The sequence below is a fragment of the Nanorana parkeri genome, unplaced genomic scaffold (genome assembly GCF_000935625.1).
Source record: "Nanorana parkeri isolate BGI_ZX_2015 unplaced genomic scaffold, ASM93562v1 scaffold63, whole genome shotgun sequence".
Lineage (NCBI taxonomy): Eukaryota > Metazoa > Chordata > Amphibia > Anura > Dicroglossidae > Nanorana > Nanorana parkeri.
The window spans coordinates 1,379,068-1,394,777 of record NW_017306331.1 but is presented as its reverse complement, the minus strand read 5'-3'; the positions used below and the strand labels follow the sequence as shown (position 1 = coordinate 1,394,777).

Sequence of the window (15,710 nt, the reverse complement as noted above, 5' to 3'; positions counted from 1 at the left end):
AGACTTATTGTAATAGTACAGTGTACAGCATCACCAAAGAGAAGCAGTGCATGTAGAGAAATTGGTGTTTGGTTGTTTTTGTTTCTGTTGTGCTTTTTTGATTTTTCTATTATAGTACAACTCCAGTCCAAACTTTTGTTTTAGTGGAGAATCTGTCAGATTTTTATTGCCGTCTGTGTCCCCAGTGGGAGATTTCCTCTAACATTCTCATTGACGATGGTCAAATGGACAGGAGATCTCATGAAGCAATAAGAACACTCTCCTAATAGAACAAGAAAGGAATACAATGACCATAAAATTCCTCCTAGGTTCTCATAGTTTAAATTCCTACTTTCACTTCCTGTGGCAGAGATAGTGGTCACCAGAGCAGGAAGGGGGATCAGAAATGCAAACCAATTAGGAGTTCTCACCTGTCCTCCCTTAATACAAAAAAAATAAAATTTTCATAAAAAATGTCTAACTTAGAAGACCACAAAAACACTATTCCCCTGTTTTCCCTTTGTTAATAGGGGTTTACAGACCTCCCTTCTTTTGGAGCCACTCCTAAACATTAGTTCTACCTATTTGTCCTACCCTGCCCAATGAAAGTCCCCTTATTGCTCAATGAGGTTCTGTCATTGAACATGGGAATAAGTGGAGCCTGGCTTACCTCCTGGGGATAGGGCTTGTCTACAAATACAGGGACACTTCAAAAAATATCCTTACTTGGTCATGTATCCCATCATCTCATTCATCTCGCACCACACTCAAAGCGCCTTCATCCCTCCCACGCCGCTGTAACAATCGGCTCTTCTGCACTAGCCTACGCATTCTGGAATAGGCACACTTTTGTGAGTCATATATTAAAAAATCTGTATAATGAGAACTCTTGCGCTATGGTATGTCGTCTTCAAGTTCACTAATGCTGTGTAATGTTTTTTCTTTTTACAGTTCATGACAAAGAATCCCAACAAGCGGCTAGGATGTGTGCCGTCCCAGGGCCTGGAGGAGGCCATTAAACAGCACCCGTTTTTCAAAGAAATCGACTGGGCGCTCCTAGAGCAGCGAAAAATCAAACCTCCATTTAAGCCCAGAATTGTAAGTAGTACTACAGTGTGGTTCATGCTAGTAGTATTGTCTGCAAATCTAACATGCTCTGCTGTAGATTTCTGCAGTAAAACTGTTAAATAACTTTATTATCTCCATTTATATATACATTTATAGGGGAAAATACTAGGAACAAAATGTGCATTCAACTAAAAGTTTAAGCTGAACTCCAGCCTTGCCATCACTCATGCAGAGATGCATGACATTTCTTACTGATTTCACTGCATACTGTAAGCATCAGTGTGCATTAGAAGCTGCAGCAAGTCCTAGCAGCCAAGGACACTGTGCAGCTCATAGGTTGAAAGACTGAAGATGGAGTGTCTGCGGTATGGACAGAAGGGCAGTGCATTGTTCTGTAAAGAATGATGTAGCTCTTTCCATTGCTACCCTTCATCTTCCCTTGGGATGCTACTTCTTTCTACTTTCAATCCCTCTTACCAGTAGGAGGCTAAGAAGGACCAGGCAAGATGCACTTTGTCCATTCAGGGTAAAATGACAGGTTCTCTTAAAAGAACCACCTCCCACCCGGTGATGCTCGTGTTTCTTGAGCGCCCTCACCACTCCATTCTTCAACCAGAGCTGGGGCTTCAAAAGGAGTTGTTTCCTCTGCTCAGCTAGGTAGTTTTTTTTAATCCAAACCAAAACTGCACCTTTTGGGTGTTCAGCTTGTTTCAAGCCTATAGCTTCAACAAGAAAAAAAATTAAAACTGTTGGACCGCCTGTCACATTAAAGGACCAGAAGAAAAGCTTGTGGGGTGGGACTTAAAGTAGAACTGAAGTCAACACTATTTGTTAGCTTTGGATAGAGTAAGGGCGGTTTATAACCATTTTTCGTTCCCATCGGTGTCCCATTGGGGAGATTTCCCTTCACTTCCTGTCTGATAGCCACCACAGGAAGTGAGAAGAAATCTAAAGAGAAAGAAATTCCTGCAGGGTCACCAGAACTAGTGTCCCCATTGGAAGATTTCCCATCTATTCCTGTTTTGGTGAGTGACAGCCCAAGATTTGATATTTGTTTTCACTGTAATGATAATGGTCACCAAGACTAATAGAGGGAGTGAAAACAGATTCTAATTGCTCCATCCTAAACTAAAAAAAGGTTTTGGCTTCAGTTGAATTTTAAACACAACTTTTGTCATTCAGTCGTTGAAATGACCCCATCCACAAATGGAAAACCGATGTTCTGAAAATAATTATAAAAAATGTTTGCAAAAGTTTACTGGTGGATGGCCAGCTGTAGGCAGAGGCGGCTCTTTAATTAGGCAAATTAGGCGGTCGCCTTAGGCCTCGCGCTCCCAAGGGCCTCGCGGCCGCCTAGTTTGCCCTGTCAGAACGGCACATCACCTTGCTCGCAGCCAGGTAACGTTGTGAGCTCTCAGCCCTGTCGCTGTCAAACTGACAGGAGCGATAGCGACAGGGCTGAGAGCTCATCCGTTTGCTTGATCATCGGTGCGGTCCATCCACTGTCTTCTGGAGCTCCGTTGGGACCCCAGACAGCCCTGCTACCCTGGGGAGAGACCCTCATAGAGCCCTGGGCCAGGGCTTTATGGGGTCATTTGTGGGCTCTTTGAGGTCTCACCAGGGCTCTGTGGGGTTTAACCAGGCTGGTGAGACCCCCACAAAGCCCTGGTGAGACCTACAGAGCCCTGGTGATACCCCCACAGAGCCTTGCTACCCTAGTGAGACCCCCTCAGAGCCCTGGTGAGTTCCCAGAGAGCCCTGGTGCGACCCCACAGAGCCCAGGTACCAGAGCTCTGTGGAGATCTCACCAGGGCTCTGAGGGATCCAACCAGGCTGGTGAGACCTCACACAGCCCTGATGAGATCCTACAGAGCGCTGGGGCTGGTGAGACCCTACAGAGGCCTGGTTTAACCAGGCCTCTGTGGGGTCTCACCAGGGCACTTTGAGGGCTCTGTGGGGTCTCACCAGCCCTGGTTAAACCCTACAGAGCCCTGTTGGGACCCTACAAAGCCCTGGTGAGACCCTATAGAACCCTGGTTTAACCAGGGCTCTTTGGGATTTCACCAGGGGTCTTTGGGATCTCACCAGGGCTCTGTGGGGTCTCACCATCCTGGTTAAACCCGACAGCCCGGTGAGACCCCACAGGCCTGAGTGGGGCCTCATGTTTAGGTTTCGCCTAAGGCCTCGCAAACTCTAGAGCCGCCTCTGGCTGTAGGATCCTTATTATCATGTGCTGACCTGTTTGCGTTACTATTGGTGTCCTTATGTGACTTACTACTTGCCATTGATGAGGTGTTGTTTTGGAAACTTGTATTGTTGCCGTAAGCAGTGTATTTTAGCCTCACCTCAGCCGGTGATGATCTGATTGGTGCTGTCCTACTCATGATGTAACAATTTTCCTATTATTAATCCTCTTGATTTTTGTATTGGTAGTTGTTGTCTTTTCCACTCTTCTTAGTAAATAGGATCAGCCTGGAGCTTGGCAGTTTTAGGAAAATGTATCCAGCAATTGTTTTGGCAAGATGCCTTGGATTATAATTAATATTGTTTTTATAATTGCATTTGGCTTTTGACAGATTGGATTGCTAAATGCCTATTTGTATGCTACTGGGCTGTGTACAACGAATACACGCCCCTACTATTCCCCCTCAGTCCCTCTTCTTGACCTTTTCCTTTTCTTCTCATTTACATGCGGTAAACTGGATACTGGTGTCTTGCCAGCTGTGCCGCATTTGAGAAGGATCCTAACAATCTTGACATAGAGCCAGCCATGCCTTCTTCTGTCTGTAGTTCCAATGAGTGCTGGAGGAGCAGAGGGGGGTGAGGGCTGTTTCTGACCATCAACACTGGATGATGAGAGTACTGACCAGTCAGAGGTCATGTGATCGGTCAGCCCCTCCCCCCAACTTAGAGCTGGCGTAGGACACCTGTTTACCAACTCCAAGTATTGGGAAGAGTATGTTTTTACGCTTTCCGTGCTTCTCTTTTAGGTATTCCTAAACCAGTGTCACAAGGGGGGTGCAGGGGTGTGTGGCCAGCACTGGGTGACACCATCAGAGGGGGTGACACCAAAATGACTCTGTAATTTTGGTGTCGCCCCCTCTGAAAAGTCGGGCACCCAACAGCAGTACAAGAGAGGAGGGGACCAGGTGGTTTACCTTATCCCGCTGGATAAATGTCTCCTCCTCTCGCTGCCTGTGTCTATCATAGAGATCGCCACCGGCAATTAACTGCACATGATGATGTCATGCACACTCGTGATGATGTCATGCTCGTGTGCGATAGCGGGCTGCTCCGGGTGGCACCTTGGCTGGCAACGCCTCTGTCCTAAACTATGTAAATGTCCTCACTAGAAAAAAACTATACATTACCCTTTAATATGGAACACCTCTTTAATGCACAAGGTGGCAAGTAGCCACATTTTTTTTTTCTTTTGCTGAGCAAATATATCTAGGTCAGTGTCGGTGTTTTGTAGTGTTGCAACCATCTTCCACACCTATGTATTTTGGCATCTGCTTAGCCTGATGGCATGCAAGACAAGACTCTTCATGTTTACTATTTGCATGAGGTGAACATTTCGTGTTGTTATAAACATTCATAAATTGGATTTACAAACTCCGAATGGAAAACTCAGCCCAGATGCATCCATGGCAAATTTGGTCTCCAAAAGAGGACTTTGCTTTTAAAGGGGACCAGTTACTCTACAGTTAGTCTGTACACAGTCATAGGGTGAACTCTGGTGACATATATTAGTTCATTTGGATCCTCATTCTGCTAAGTGGGTGGCTTTGAGAATCTTATATCATTAATGCTCACCTTGCGGTCTGTGGGAATCCTGTGCACTGCTTGTGCTACTTCATGGCTTTATAATCATTGTTTAGAAAAACAGAATTAAAGAGGAACTTCAGACAAACGGCTAATTTTATTTGCCAACTAATTTGTCATTTTGTTCATCCATTACCATTATCACCTGCCTGCTCATTGAAAAGCAACATTACCCCCAAGCAACTGGCATTTTTAGAAAGAGAACTTTGCAATGACAATGTCTTCTACTTCTTCTTTAAGCTGCAGCCTGTCTGTCCAGCCTAGAATTGTTCCATAAGTCTAAAGGCAAAAACATTCCCATAACAACGACTTCTTTCTCCCAGGAAGACAGAAAATATCAATGGATCTCTAGTGACACATTAGGCAATGTCATGATTTGTGTGTCACAAAAACCCCACATCAGTCATGTCTCAGATTCCTCTATTTTGGGCAAGAAAATCTTACACTTTGATATGGCTGTGCTTAATCAATCAATGTGTGCTTTTCATAGCAGAGAAACTGCTTTTCCACAGATCTATTAGCTACAAATTAATAGAGAACCATTTTGGGGGGTCACAGAAGTGCATTTAATAATATACTCCTGTGACCCAAACTCAGCAGTGAGCAGGCAACTGACAGCTCAGAGCCACGCTGCAGCCGGGAGGAATCCTGACACTATTATCAGGATCCACCCCACTGCCTGATTGACAGCTGGCTCTGCCTCTCTAGAGGCAGTGCCTGCTGTGCCCGCCCCCTCCCCTGTCTCTTCCCCCAAATGAGCACTGAAGGATTTGGAGGGGAGGAGGTGACTGATTGTCTTTGCGTTTTGCAGGGAGAAGCCGTGAGCTGAGCCATTAGCGATTACATGATTGCTCAGCTCTCAGTATATAGAGCCTGGTGTGTGACATCTGCAGTGTTCCACACCGGCTCTAAGTATTGGGAAGAGTATATTTTACTCTCTTAATACTTCTCTTTTAAATCTGAACTCCAGGAATGATCTTTTATAGAAACTTACATTGGTCCAGCTTGGCTGGATGTAGGTATCCATATCTGGTTTCCAGAGAGCTGTTGGGGATGCTAAAAATCACTTTATCAGTCAGCACTGGTCTCTTCTAGCTGCGGCTTCCCCTCTGCACACTAAGCACAGGGACTCGCTCGCTGGACGCCACCTCCATTATGAAAACACCTTGGGGTTTTTAAAATATAAATAAAAGGCTTTCTCTGATTTAACAAATCATGACGTCATCCGTCCCTTCTCTCCACCTCGCCCAATCATTAAAAAAAAAATACAAGGCATTCTGTGAAGGTTCTCATTCATCTAGGTCATGGTATAGCTGTAAAAAAGAAATCACAGCAACTGGACTGGCTGTATTTGTTCTTGAAGACATTTCGCTGGTCATCTGACTAGCTTTTTTTAATTCACAATGGATTGAGTCAATTCTGAATTGAGAAAGCTGGTCAGATGACCGGCAAAACTTCAAGAAAAATGACAGCATGTCCAGTTTCCTTGATTTATTTTTGACAGACTTTCTCCGTATGGTTGCAATGCTCAGCTAACAAATGAAAACAACAAACCCGCACAGGTGGCCCCACTTCGTGTATTTCTAATGTTAAACATATATACGGTTGACTTGCAAAGCTAGCTGGAAGGTGAAGTCACTGAGGCTGTTGTCAGAGGACTTATACCTGCTCAGGTTTTTGGTCCATTATTCTGGAATTCAGTACAGTAGCCTCATATTTCTGCTAGGCTTCCCACTTTGTTGAGCCAGACCTGCTTACAGCTAATAGATGTTGGAAAATAAGAGCAATAAGACCAATCCATTCATCAAGATACAACAAAAATCTGCCACACATAAAAAAAAAAAAAAAGGAATACTTTAATGTGAGCTTCTTGACTCAGTTCTTCAGTGAGGGCTTTTACTTGAACACTGCTATTTAATCTTCTGTATCGGCACTGATGGGGATTCTGGTGGTTTCCATACTGATCACATGTGTGGGAGTTTTGGGAGCACCTTTTTTTTTTTTTATCCTGGAGGGAACACTCCTCTGTTCCACAAAAGTAGATTTTTCAATCTGCTTTTGTAGAAAAATAGAAGAGTGACTACAGCCAATCAGTTGCAGTCATTATTCGGATAGTCTGACAACGGCACGTCTGGGGGGGGGGATTCCGGGCTAAGCATTGAGCGTTTTTTCTCGTTCAGCCCACACGATACATGTATGGCCAGTTTTAGATGGTGCAAATGATTGGTCTAAGTTTGTGCAAGTGGTGGGGCTTAATATCACACCCAGAATACACAGTAGGGGGAATTTATCAAAGCAATGCAACAGTTTTAGCCTCTTGGATCATTTTTTTTTATGTGCAAATCTGTCTTGGCCAGGTTTTGACCAGAGCTTGCACTACTTTTCCAACTGCACGTGTGTTGCACCTGTTCTGACCAAAGCTTGCACTGCTTTTTCAATTGCATGCTTTTTGTATGTTTCTTTGCACCTGTTTTCATCTGCACTTGTTCTGCGGCTGTCTGGAACTGGGGCATCACCTAACAAAACAATCACAACTTAAGAAGTCCCCATGACCACTTCTTCAAGAAGCGACAGTTAAGCTTTTTGCCTGGAGTTACAAGTCTTCTTTCCTGGAGTCTATTAAACCTCATTTATCAACAACATTACACTAGCATCATAACTCTGGCGCAAAGTGCATCAAATATATTCAGTGCAAGTTCAAACACTTGCAATTGCTATGATAAATTCTCCCCAGAGTCCTTTAAACGTAAAGAAAAGAGAAGTGTCCATCTTCCCTATCTCCTCCCTTGCAGGATAATTGTTCTAAAGCTACAGATGCAGTGTAAATGTACAAATATAATGTTTATGTGGAATCCAGGCGATATCTGGAATGTACAGAATGTTATCATATTTCCACATCAATCTCAAACTGGTAAAAGGTAAATAAACAGCCTAAATGGCCATTAAGCATGACGGCTTTAATTGTTACATCTTCATTAAACTTGCCTGAATCTGCTCAGTAGGTCTGGATCCACTTCTCCGGCTGAACAAACATTCCTGCTGGTGCAAAAGCAAATATAAGGACTAAGATGTTTACATTGGGGATGATTGATGGGACTGCACTGTGTCGTGCGTTCCCAGTGCAGGAATACAAATTCAAGCGTGTGTTTCAAGCACGCGTTGTCAATATTTTAGTTAGGCAAAGAAACAGTGTGCAAAGCACACTAACCTGTGTTAACAACCTTCATTCTGCTTTAAGGGGAGAGCAGTGTTTGGTTTGAGTGAGCACATATTTTGCATTATTATTGCAATGCTTTCCTTAAAGTGTATGTATGGGCAAGACTTTTTTTTTTTAGATTTTGGATAGAGCAGGTAAGGATTAGAACCCTGTCAGATTTCAATGCTTCTTTGTCACTAGGTAGGTTTACCTCTATTTGTCCTGGTGACCATTGTCATCAAGAGTGAAAGTGGTAATAAATCTAAAATTTAGAGTTGTCACGGGAACAAGAGATAAGAGGGTAACCTTCTAATATGGACACCTGCTTGGGTGACAACTGTCTTCAGAGAGGAATTCCTCTCATTTTATAGAAATTTCCTCTGATTTCCTGTTACATTTCCAAGACAGGAAGCAAAGAATTATCTCCCCAATTGGACAGAGACAGGAACAAATAATAATATGATATTTAAATGTGTACTTTCTTGATTCCCTAATTTTCTTACTGTAATAAATTCTGAGATTTGTAGATTGCCCACTATAGGCAGAGTAGATGTGTTACTGCAATGATTCTGCTAAACTGTGTTGCAGCTTTAGAGAACAGTTAACAGCCACACAAGGAGAGCATTGTTTTTAATCAATTGATTGACTCATAGACATGCATTGTAATTTATTGTAACATTTAGATTTCTAAAACATTAACACACAGTGATAAGGTTATTTACATCAAACCAATCTCTTTTGCATGTTACTCTAAAAACAAATCATTAAAAGGGTCGCTGTTGTCATTTTGATGATGGTTTGAACTTTTTTCTTGACTGAGAAGGGAATGGTTAATTTTATTTGCTTTTGACTCTTTTGGGTAGATTTCCCTTCACGTCCTGTCCCAGAGACAAAGCAGCAAGTGAGAGGAAAAATCCGAAATACAGTTGTCACCATTGGAAGATTTCTGGTGCTGGCTGTAACATTTGGGATTTTCCATCACTTTCTGTCCCAGTGGCAATGGTAACCAAGACAAATGGAGAAGGTGAGTCTAGCCAGCAGGGATATAGACAGCTAGGGTTGCACCGATACCAAGTACAGTACTCGGTACAAGTGCAAGTACAGGTATCGATACTTTTCCAGCTCCAAGACTAGACTAGAGAAAAATTCAGAAGTTAGGAGGCAGCTGTCATTTGTAAGGAGTACACGGAGCTCCTGGGATTTATGTATCCCTGTTATAATGTATGATTTTGTGTTTTATAAATAAAGGGATGCACCAATAACAGTTTTGCGAGTACAAGTACTGATACTTGCCCAAGTACTTACAAGTATGAGTACTGATGCATTTTTGTTTATTGTCATGTGACAGTTTTTCTAAAACAATATCGACTAATGATTTCAGGACAGTGGTGGAGCACCAGAGCCAGGTCCCAGCTGCAACCGCTGTTAAAATGCCAAGTATCGGCATTGTTACTCGAAAAGTATTGGTGCATCCCTATAGACAGCATTAAAAACCTACTAGTGAAAATATCCTGCTGCTCACAAGTCCCCTGTAGTGGATAACTCCTTTGGCTTGCAAACATATTCTGGCCAAACCATCAACACGTGCAGAGAAAAACAGCCAGCAGGACACTGCAAAGTCCAATCCTTGTAACACTTTTCCAAGTGTTAAGCTTTGCAGTGTGCTACCGGCTGTTTTTCCCTGCAACAACCCTGCACAGATACTGGGAAGACGCCTTACTTCTTCTCTGTATCTGTACTAGAGGAGTATCTACAACAAATTGTGCCCCTGGTCTCCCATCCAGCTCCTGACAACCGGTGACATCACTGGTTACTAGGACCTGGGTGGGACGCCTTCTAGAGCGTCCCAGTTTGCTAAGAGCCGGTCAGGGAGATGTGTATGGCCCTTACACATCTCCCTGCCCGGCTCTTAACCTGCGACACCCATACCGGTGTCCTGCCCAACTCCTGACAAGCAGTGACGTCACAGGTTGCCAGGAGCTTGGCTAGACACCGGCATTAGTGTCCCAGGTTGTTAAGAGCTGGGTGGGTAGAGAAAAAAGTAAGCTGTCTCCGTTGGTCAGCAAACTTTTGCTGACACATTTATTTATTTTTTGAATTGTGTTTGTGTTCTTCCTGCGGGCTGCCCTACACAAGAGTGTTTTTTCCTTCTCTGTAGTCTACACGAGGGCCCTTCTGTTCTCTGCAGTCCAGTGTAACCTATACGACTGAGATTTATTTGAGACTTGTTATCAGGAGAAGTGAAGAGGGGGGTGCCGTGCAGCCTATTTGTATAGTCTGCTGCCTTTCCCCATTTATGTGCCACTGCCATTTTGTTGGGATCAGATGCCAAGATTGCACTCTATTTGCAGAACCACCTGCAGGTGAATCCTGGTAAACCCAAACAGATATTTAAGGTATTATAGCGGTCGCTATTGGGCTGACTTTTTTTTCTGCTTGGCTCCTTCATAGTTTGACATACCGAGTAGTGGTGGCAGGGCTACCCACTGCTTATGTTCTAGCTGATTCTCAGGAATTAGCCCAAACTCGGGCCGTGTATGGCCAGTGACAAGTGAATCATTAGAATTAACAAATTGCAAATCATTTTTGTCCTCTTTAAAAAAAAAAAAAAGTATTATTTGTTCAATCCTCAGAGAATCATACAATTCAGGGAGTGCGATTGACTGGATATCTGAATGAGGGTATTCTCTGCAGAACAAATAGATCTGCATGCAAACATTTAGGCAAATCCAAATTTTGAGACTTTTGGTTCTCTGATTGAACATCACCAATCTTGGCATACAGCTGAATGCACCTGTATTCCCACGGAGTGATTGATGAACATTAGTGTACCACATTGTAAGCACCTTCTTCTCTGCTGATTGGACACTAGTTCCGACTGCATTTTATACCCTCTGCTGTTTATTTTCCATGCACATTATTTTCGCCTGTTTAGCACTGCCAGCTGCTAATTAATTGTTGGTAGTAGCAACAGGACAAGAAATTTCTGGAACTGAAACCGGCCCTAGGGAAAACAGAGGAAGTCTATCTTTCATATATTATAAACATATTAATATGTTCTGTAAATTCTGCATTGCGAAAGGAAGCAGTAGTGTATTCTAAGCTTCTGCAATATCCAAAATTGTCTGTGGCAGCCGTTTATTTATATTATTCTAAGCATTTTTCTATAGTCTACAGTCTGGATTGTTGTTCTATATCACATGCAGATGGTAACATTGTACAACCCCAATTCCAAAAAAGTCGGGACGCTGTGTACAATCTACATAAAACAGAATGCAATGATTCAGGAATCTCATAAACACATATTTTATTCACAATAGAAAATATTCACAATATCAAATGTTTAAACTGAGAAAATTTACCATTTTAAGAAAAAAAATAAGGTAATTTTGAAATTGATGGCAGCAACACGTCTCAAAAAAAGTTGGGACAGGGCCATGTTTTCCATGGTGTAGCATCCCCTCTTCTTTTAACAACACTGTAAATGTCTGGGAACTGAGGAGACCAGTTGCTGGAGTTTAGTATAGGATTCTAACTGCTCTACAGTCCTGGGTCATCTGCGTCATATTTTTCATCTCAAGATGAGCCAAATATTTTCAATTGGTGAAAGGTCTGGACTGCAGGCAGGCCAGTTAAGCACCTGGACTCATCTACTGCGTAGCCATGCTGTTGTCATAGATGCAGTATGCGGTCCTGCTGAAATATAAAAGGCATTCCCTGAAAATGACGACATCGGGATGGGAGCATATGCTGGTCTAAAACATTGATATACCTTTCAGCTTTGAAGGTGCCTTTCCAGATGTACAAGCTGCCCACTCCATAGGCACTTGTGCACCCCCATACCATCAGAGATGCAGGCTTTTGAACTGAGAACTGACAAACCAGAAGGTCCCTCTCCTCTTTAGTCCGGAGGACGCAGCGCCCATGGTTGCCATAAAGAATGTAAAATTTTGATTCATCTGACCACAGAACAGTTTTTGCAACAGACTAAATTAAATGAGCTTTGTCCCAGAGAAGATGGCGGTGTTTCTGGATCATGTTCAGACATGGCTTCTTCTTTGCATGATAGAGCTTCAACTTGAATTTTTGCATGGCACAGTGATTTTTGGAAGTATTCCGGAGCCCATACAGTGATGTCAATTACAGAATCATAGGAAAAGCAGGAAATCACCAGCACTCAGTAATAAAGATAAATATGTCCCTTTTATTGGACAAAAAGCATCACAAACATCCAAAAAAAACCCGCCGTTTCGGGGCCGCGCAGTGTCCCTTCCTCAAGGCAGAAAGATGCGTCGGTTTTTTTTGGATGTCTGTGTCGCTTTTTGTCCAATAAAAGGGACATATTTATCTTTATTACTGAGTGCTGGTGATTTCTTGCTTTTCCTATGTTTGCACGGCGCCATCCGTGTTAATACATCACTGCTCGCACCACCTTTTCTTATCTGGCCGGGACTGCTGTGAGGAGTGCGGAGGTCCTCTCCATCGACTTACATTACAGAATCATGTCTGTTTTTATTGCAGTGCCGTCTAAGGGCCCATAGGTCACATTTTGGCCTTGTCCCTTGCACACATAAATTTCTCCACATTCTCTGAATCTTTTGATGATATGTACTTTAGATGATGATATATTTCAAGTGTTTTGCAATTTTACGTTGAGGAACTTTATTCTGAAATTGTTTGACAATTTGTAGGTGCAGCTTTTCAAAGATTGGTGAACCTCAGCCCATCTTTAATTCTGAAACACTGTCTGACTCTCTAAGATGCTCTTTTTATACCCAATCATGTTACTGACCTGTTGCCAATTAACCTACTTAGTTGCAAAATGTTCTCCCAGCTCTTCCTTCCTAGAACCAGTGACTTTGCCCTGTCCCAACTTTTTTTGAGACCTGTTGCTGCCATTCATTTCAAATGACCTTATTTGTTTCTTAAAATGGTACATTTTCTCAGTGTAAACTGGCTCCATAAAAGTGCCATGCAATGTTGTCGCAACTGGACTTCAGCTGCCAAATTTCTAAAGTTTGCTGCAGTAAATATCCTGTTTCATACCTCAAAACTTGCAGTCTTTTATAAGGTGTGACGCAATGTTTCTGAACCTCCGATAACAAATTGCTAATGTCCTGCATTGCATTTCGGAGTTTGCAGTCTATTCTGGTGCTATGGCATGCAAAAATATATGTGGCTATTGTCTCTCAGACCCTAATGCTTATGTTAAGATAAAACCTACATTGTCTTTCCCTTTTATATTTTGGTCTAACCAAGTTGCTTAAATACTGTCCAGCTATTGAACAATATATGTAGCTATTATCTCTCACATAATACACTCTAACTTTTGTTGCAAGATAAAGCCTGCCTTGCTATTGTATTACACAACTTGTACACTCTATTCAGGTCTCTGCACAGCAGCACTGTGTTCTGTGCTATGGTGGACTCTGGTGCTATCCAGTGTGCTGAAGAAAAGCGCAGCATGTAGGCATTTGTCTGCACATCACACAAGCCTTGTGGTGTGCACGGGGCACATAGAAAACAATTGTTCGCTGTGTAACCTTGTGGTGACTGGCAGTTATCCAATGCAAAAAAAATGAGAGTCAACGCAAGTGGTGTAAACGAGCCCTTGGTGTCAAGATTCGCCCCTCCCTTGACTTCAATAAGATTCGCTGCCAAATTCGGATTTGCCCATCCCTACTTCCTAAAGTTGACTCTGTAGAATGTCTTCTTTGGCAATGCTAAAATGTGCTCCCTTGTGGTGAATTAATGATAGGTCTTCCTTATGTTTATGAATAACTTTATATAGTGCCCAAAGTAATACAACAATGCACTACCCTAGGGCCATAGACACATGGGCTTGCAAAGCTTTCGGCAAGCTTTGAGTAACGTGTTTTGAAGCCTTTAAATCAACATACAGCTCCAGGATAGAATGTTAAACACTGATCATAATGAGTGCAGAGTGTCACTTTAAACATGGCTTCAGTAAGCTTTAACACCACTTGAAACTTGTTGAAAGCTTACTAAAGCCCGCTAGCAGCTTGTTCATAGTGACAGGCACCACTTCCATCAAGATTGACGTTTAACATCCCAACGGTGCTATATAGGTTTTAATAAATCTTCTTCTGAAAGCGTTAGAATGCTTTGTAAAAGCTTGCTGTACATACCACTCCTGTACAAGCTAAAATCCATGTGTACTAGGCCTAATACAATGTTCCTCAAGCATGTATTTATTATGTACTACTATCATTATGCTTCAATTGGTGGGGAAAGGAGTCATTTTAGGATACGTGTATAACAGACGTGTATTATGGCAGATGTGTGCATCTGCTGTTTGAATTTTGGTGAAGATCCTCATGTTGTGGATCCCCACCCTTTAAAAAAACCCTGTGCATATTGAAGACACCACTCTCTCCAAAGCAGAATCCTGGAATCATGACTTCTACTACTTCTGCTACTCAGGTCTCCCTTTTTATGATGGCCACATTTCACTCTTGAACTCCTATCTGCTGTTGTAGCTATTCATGTAGCTCATGGAGTCTCCTTCTATTTGTATACATAATGACCTATTTTTTTCTGTTTACCTTCTAGAAAACCAAACGTGACGTCAACAACTTCGACCAGGACTTCACACGAGAAGAGCCTGTTCTAACACTGGTGGATGAAGCCATAGTCAAACAAATCAATCAGGCTGAGTTTGAAGGCTTCTCTTATTTTGGAGAGGAACCTTTGGCCTGATTCGGTTGGTGCCGTGATCTGTGCCCTCATGCAGTAGTCCTATGGAGACAAAACACGTGACTGAGATTCAGTGGATCCTTACAAACTTGTTTTATGATGAGCCTGCTACTTGTGTAAAGATACTATTTATTGTTGCAGTTTTTGTTTTTTTAACTGAAGGCACTCTTATTTTCTGTCTTACAAGCAATGCAAAATTGTGTTTTGTTTCCGAAACTGTAGCTGTAACATTCTGCTTGGTCTGTGACCACAAAATACTAGACAATCTTAGGAAAAAAAATGTTGTTTTTTTTTCTTCTTTAATGTTGTACGTTAACTAATATTTACAAAAGGAAAACAGTGCAGTGTTGGCAGTTAGTTGCAAAAAAATTTAACGTATTTGATCATTCCCTTTTAAACCACTGAGAAAATAGATGATGGAAATCTGTACAAGTTTTCTGGGTTCTTTGTGTCACACGGGTCCGTAAAAAAGTATATTCAAAGACCTGTGAGATGTGGAGCAGGGCTGGATATATGAGCCACTGTAGGCCATTGCCTACAGGCAGCAGAATGGGTGGCTTTTCCCTGCACAGGGTTTTTTCTTAAATCAACAATGGAAATAATTTATATTCTAAGCTTATACAGAAAGGATCACAGTACTCTGCTGTGTGGTGAGGTCAGAAGGTTTAAAGTGTTCTGGGCAAGTCAGGGGAAAAATATTGACAGAGCATAGGGTGTCAACTGTTGTATGCTTTTATGCCTCAGTAAAGTAAATCTGGACACAATAGGGGGAAATATTTTCTGCCTTTAGGGTTACAGGTGCTTTTTTAAAATGTATAAATATTCTATCAAGAACGCACATACATGCTGTGGTAAGTTTTGTTTTGTTTTTTTAGCATTTATTATCTTTTAAAAATGTATTTAAAACCCAACCCAACTTACCTGC

General features: G+C 42.3%; 1 protein-coding gene across 1 annotated transcript in view; it reads left to right on the top strand.

Moving 5' to 3' along the window:
- Positions 1-15,232, top strand: part of PRKCE (protein kinase C epsilon) — a 306,814-nt gene extending 291,582 nt beyond the window's left edge. Inside the window, exons 14-15 of the mRNA XM_018576287.1 lie at positions 931-1,077; positions 14,642-15,232. Of these exons, the coding sequence (XP_018431789.1) occupies positions 931-1,077; positions 14,642-14,788 (294 nt within the window). The 3' untranslated portion in view covers positions 14,789-15,232. The remainder of the gene's footprint in view (positions 1-930; positions 1,078-14,641) is intronic.
- Positions 15,233-15,710: the final 478 nt, after the last annotated feature.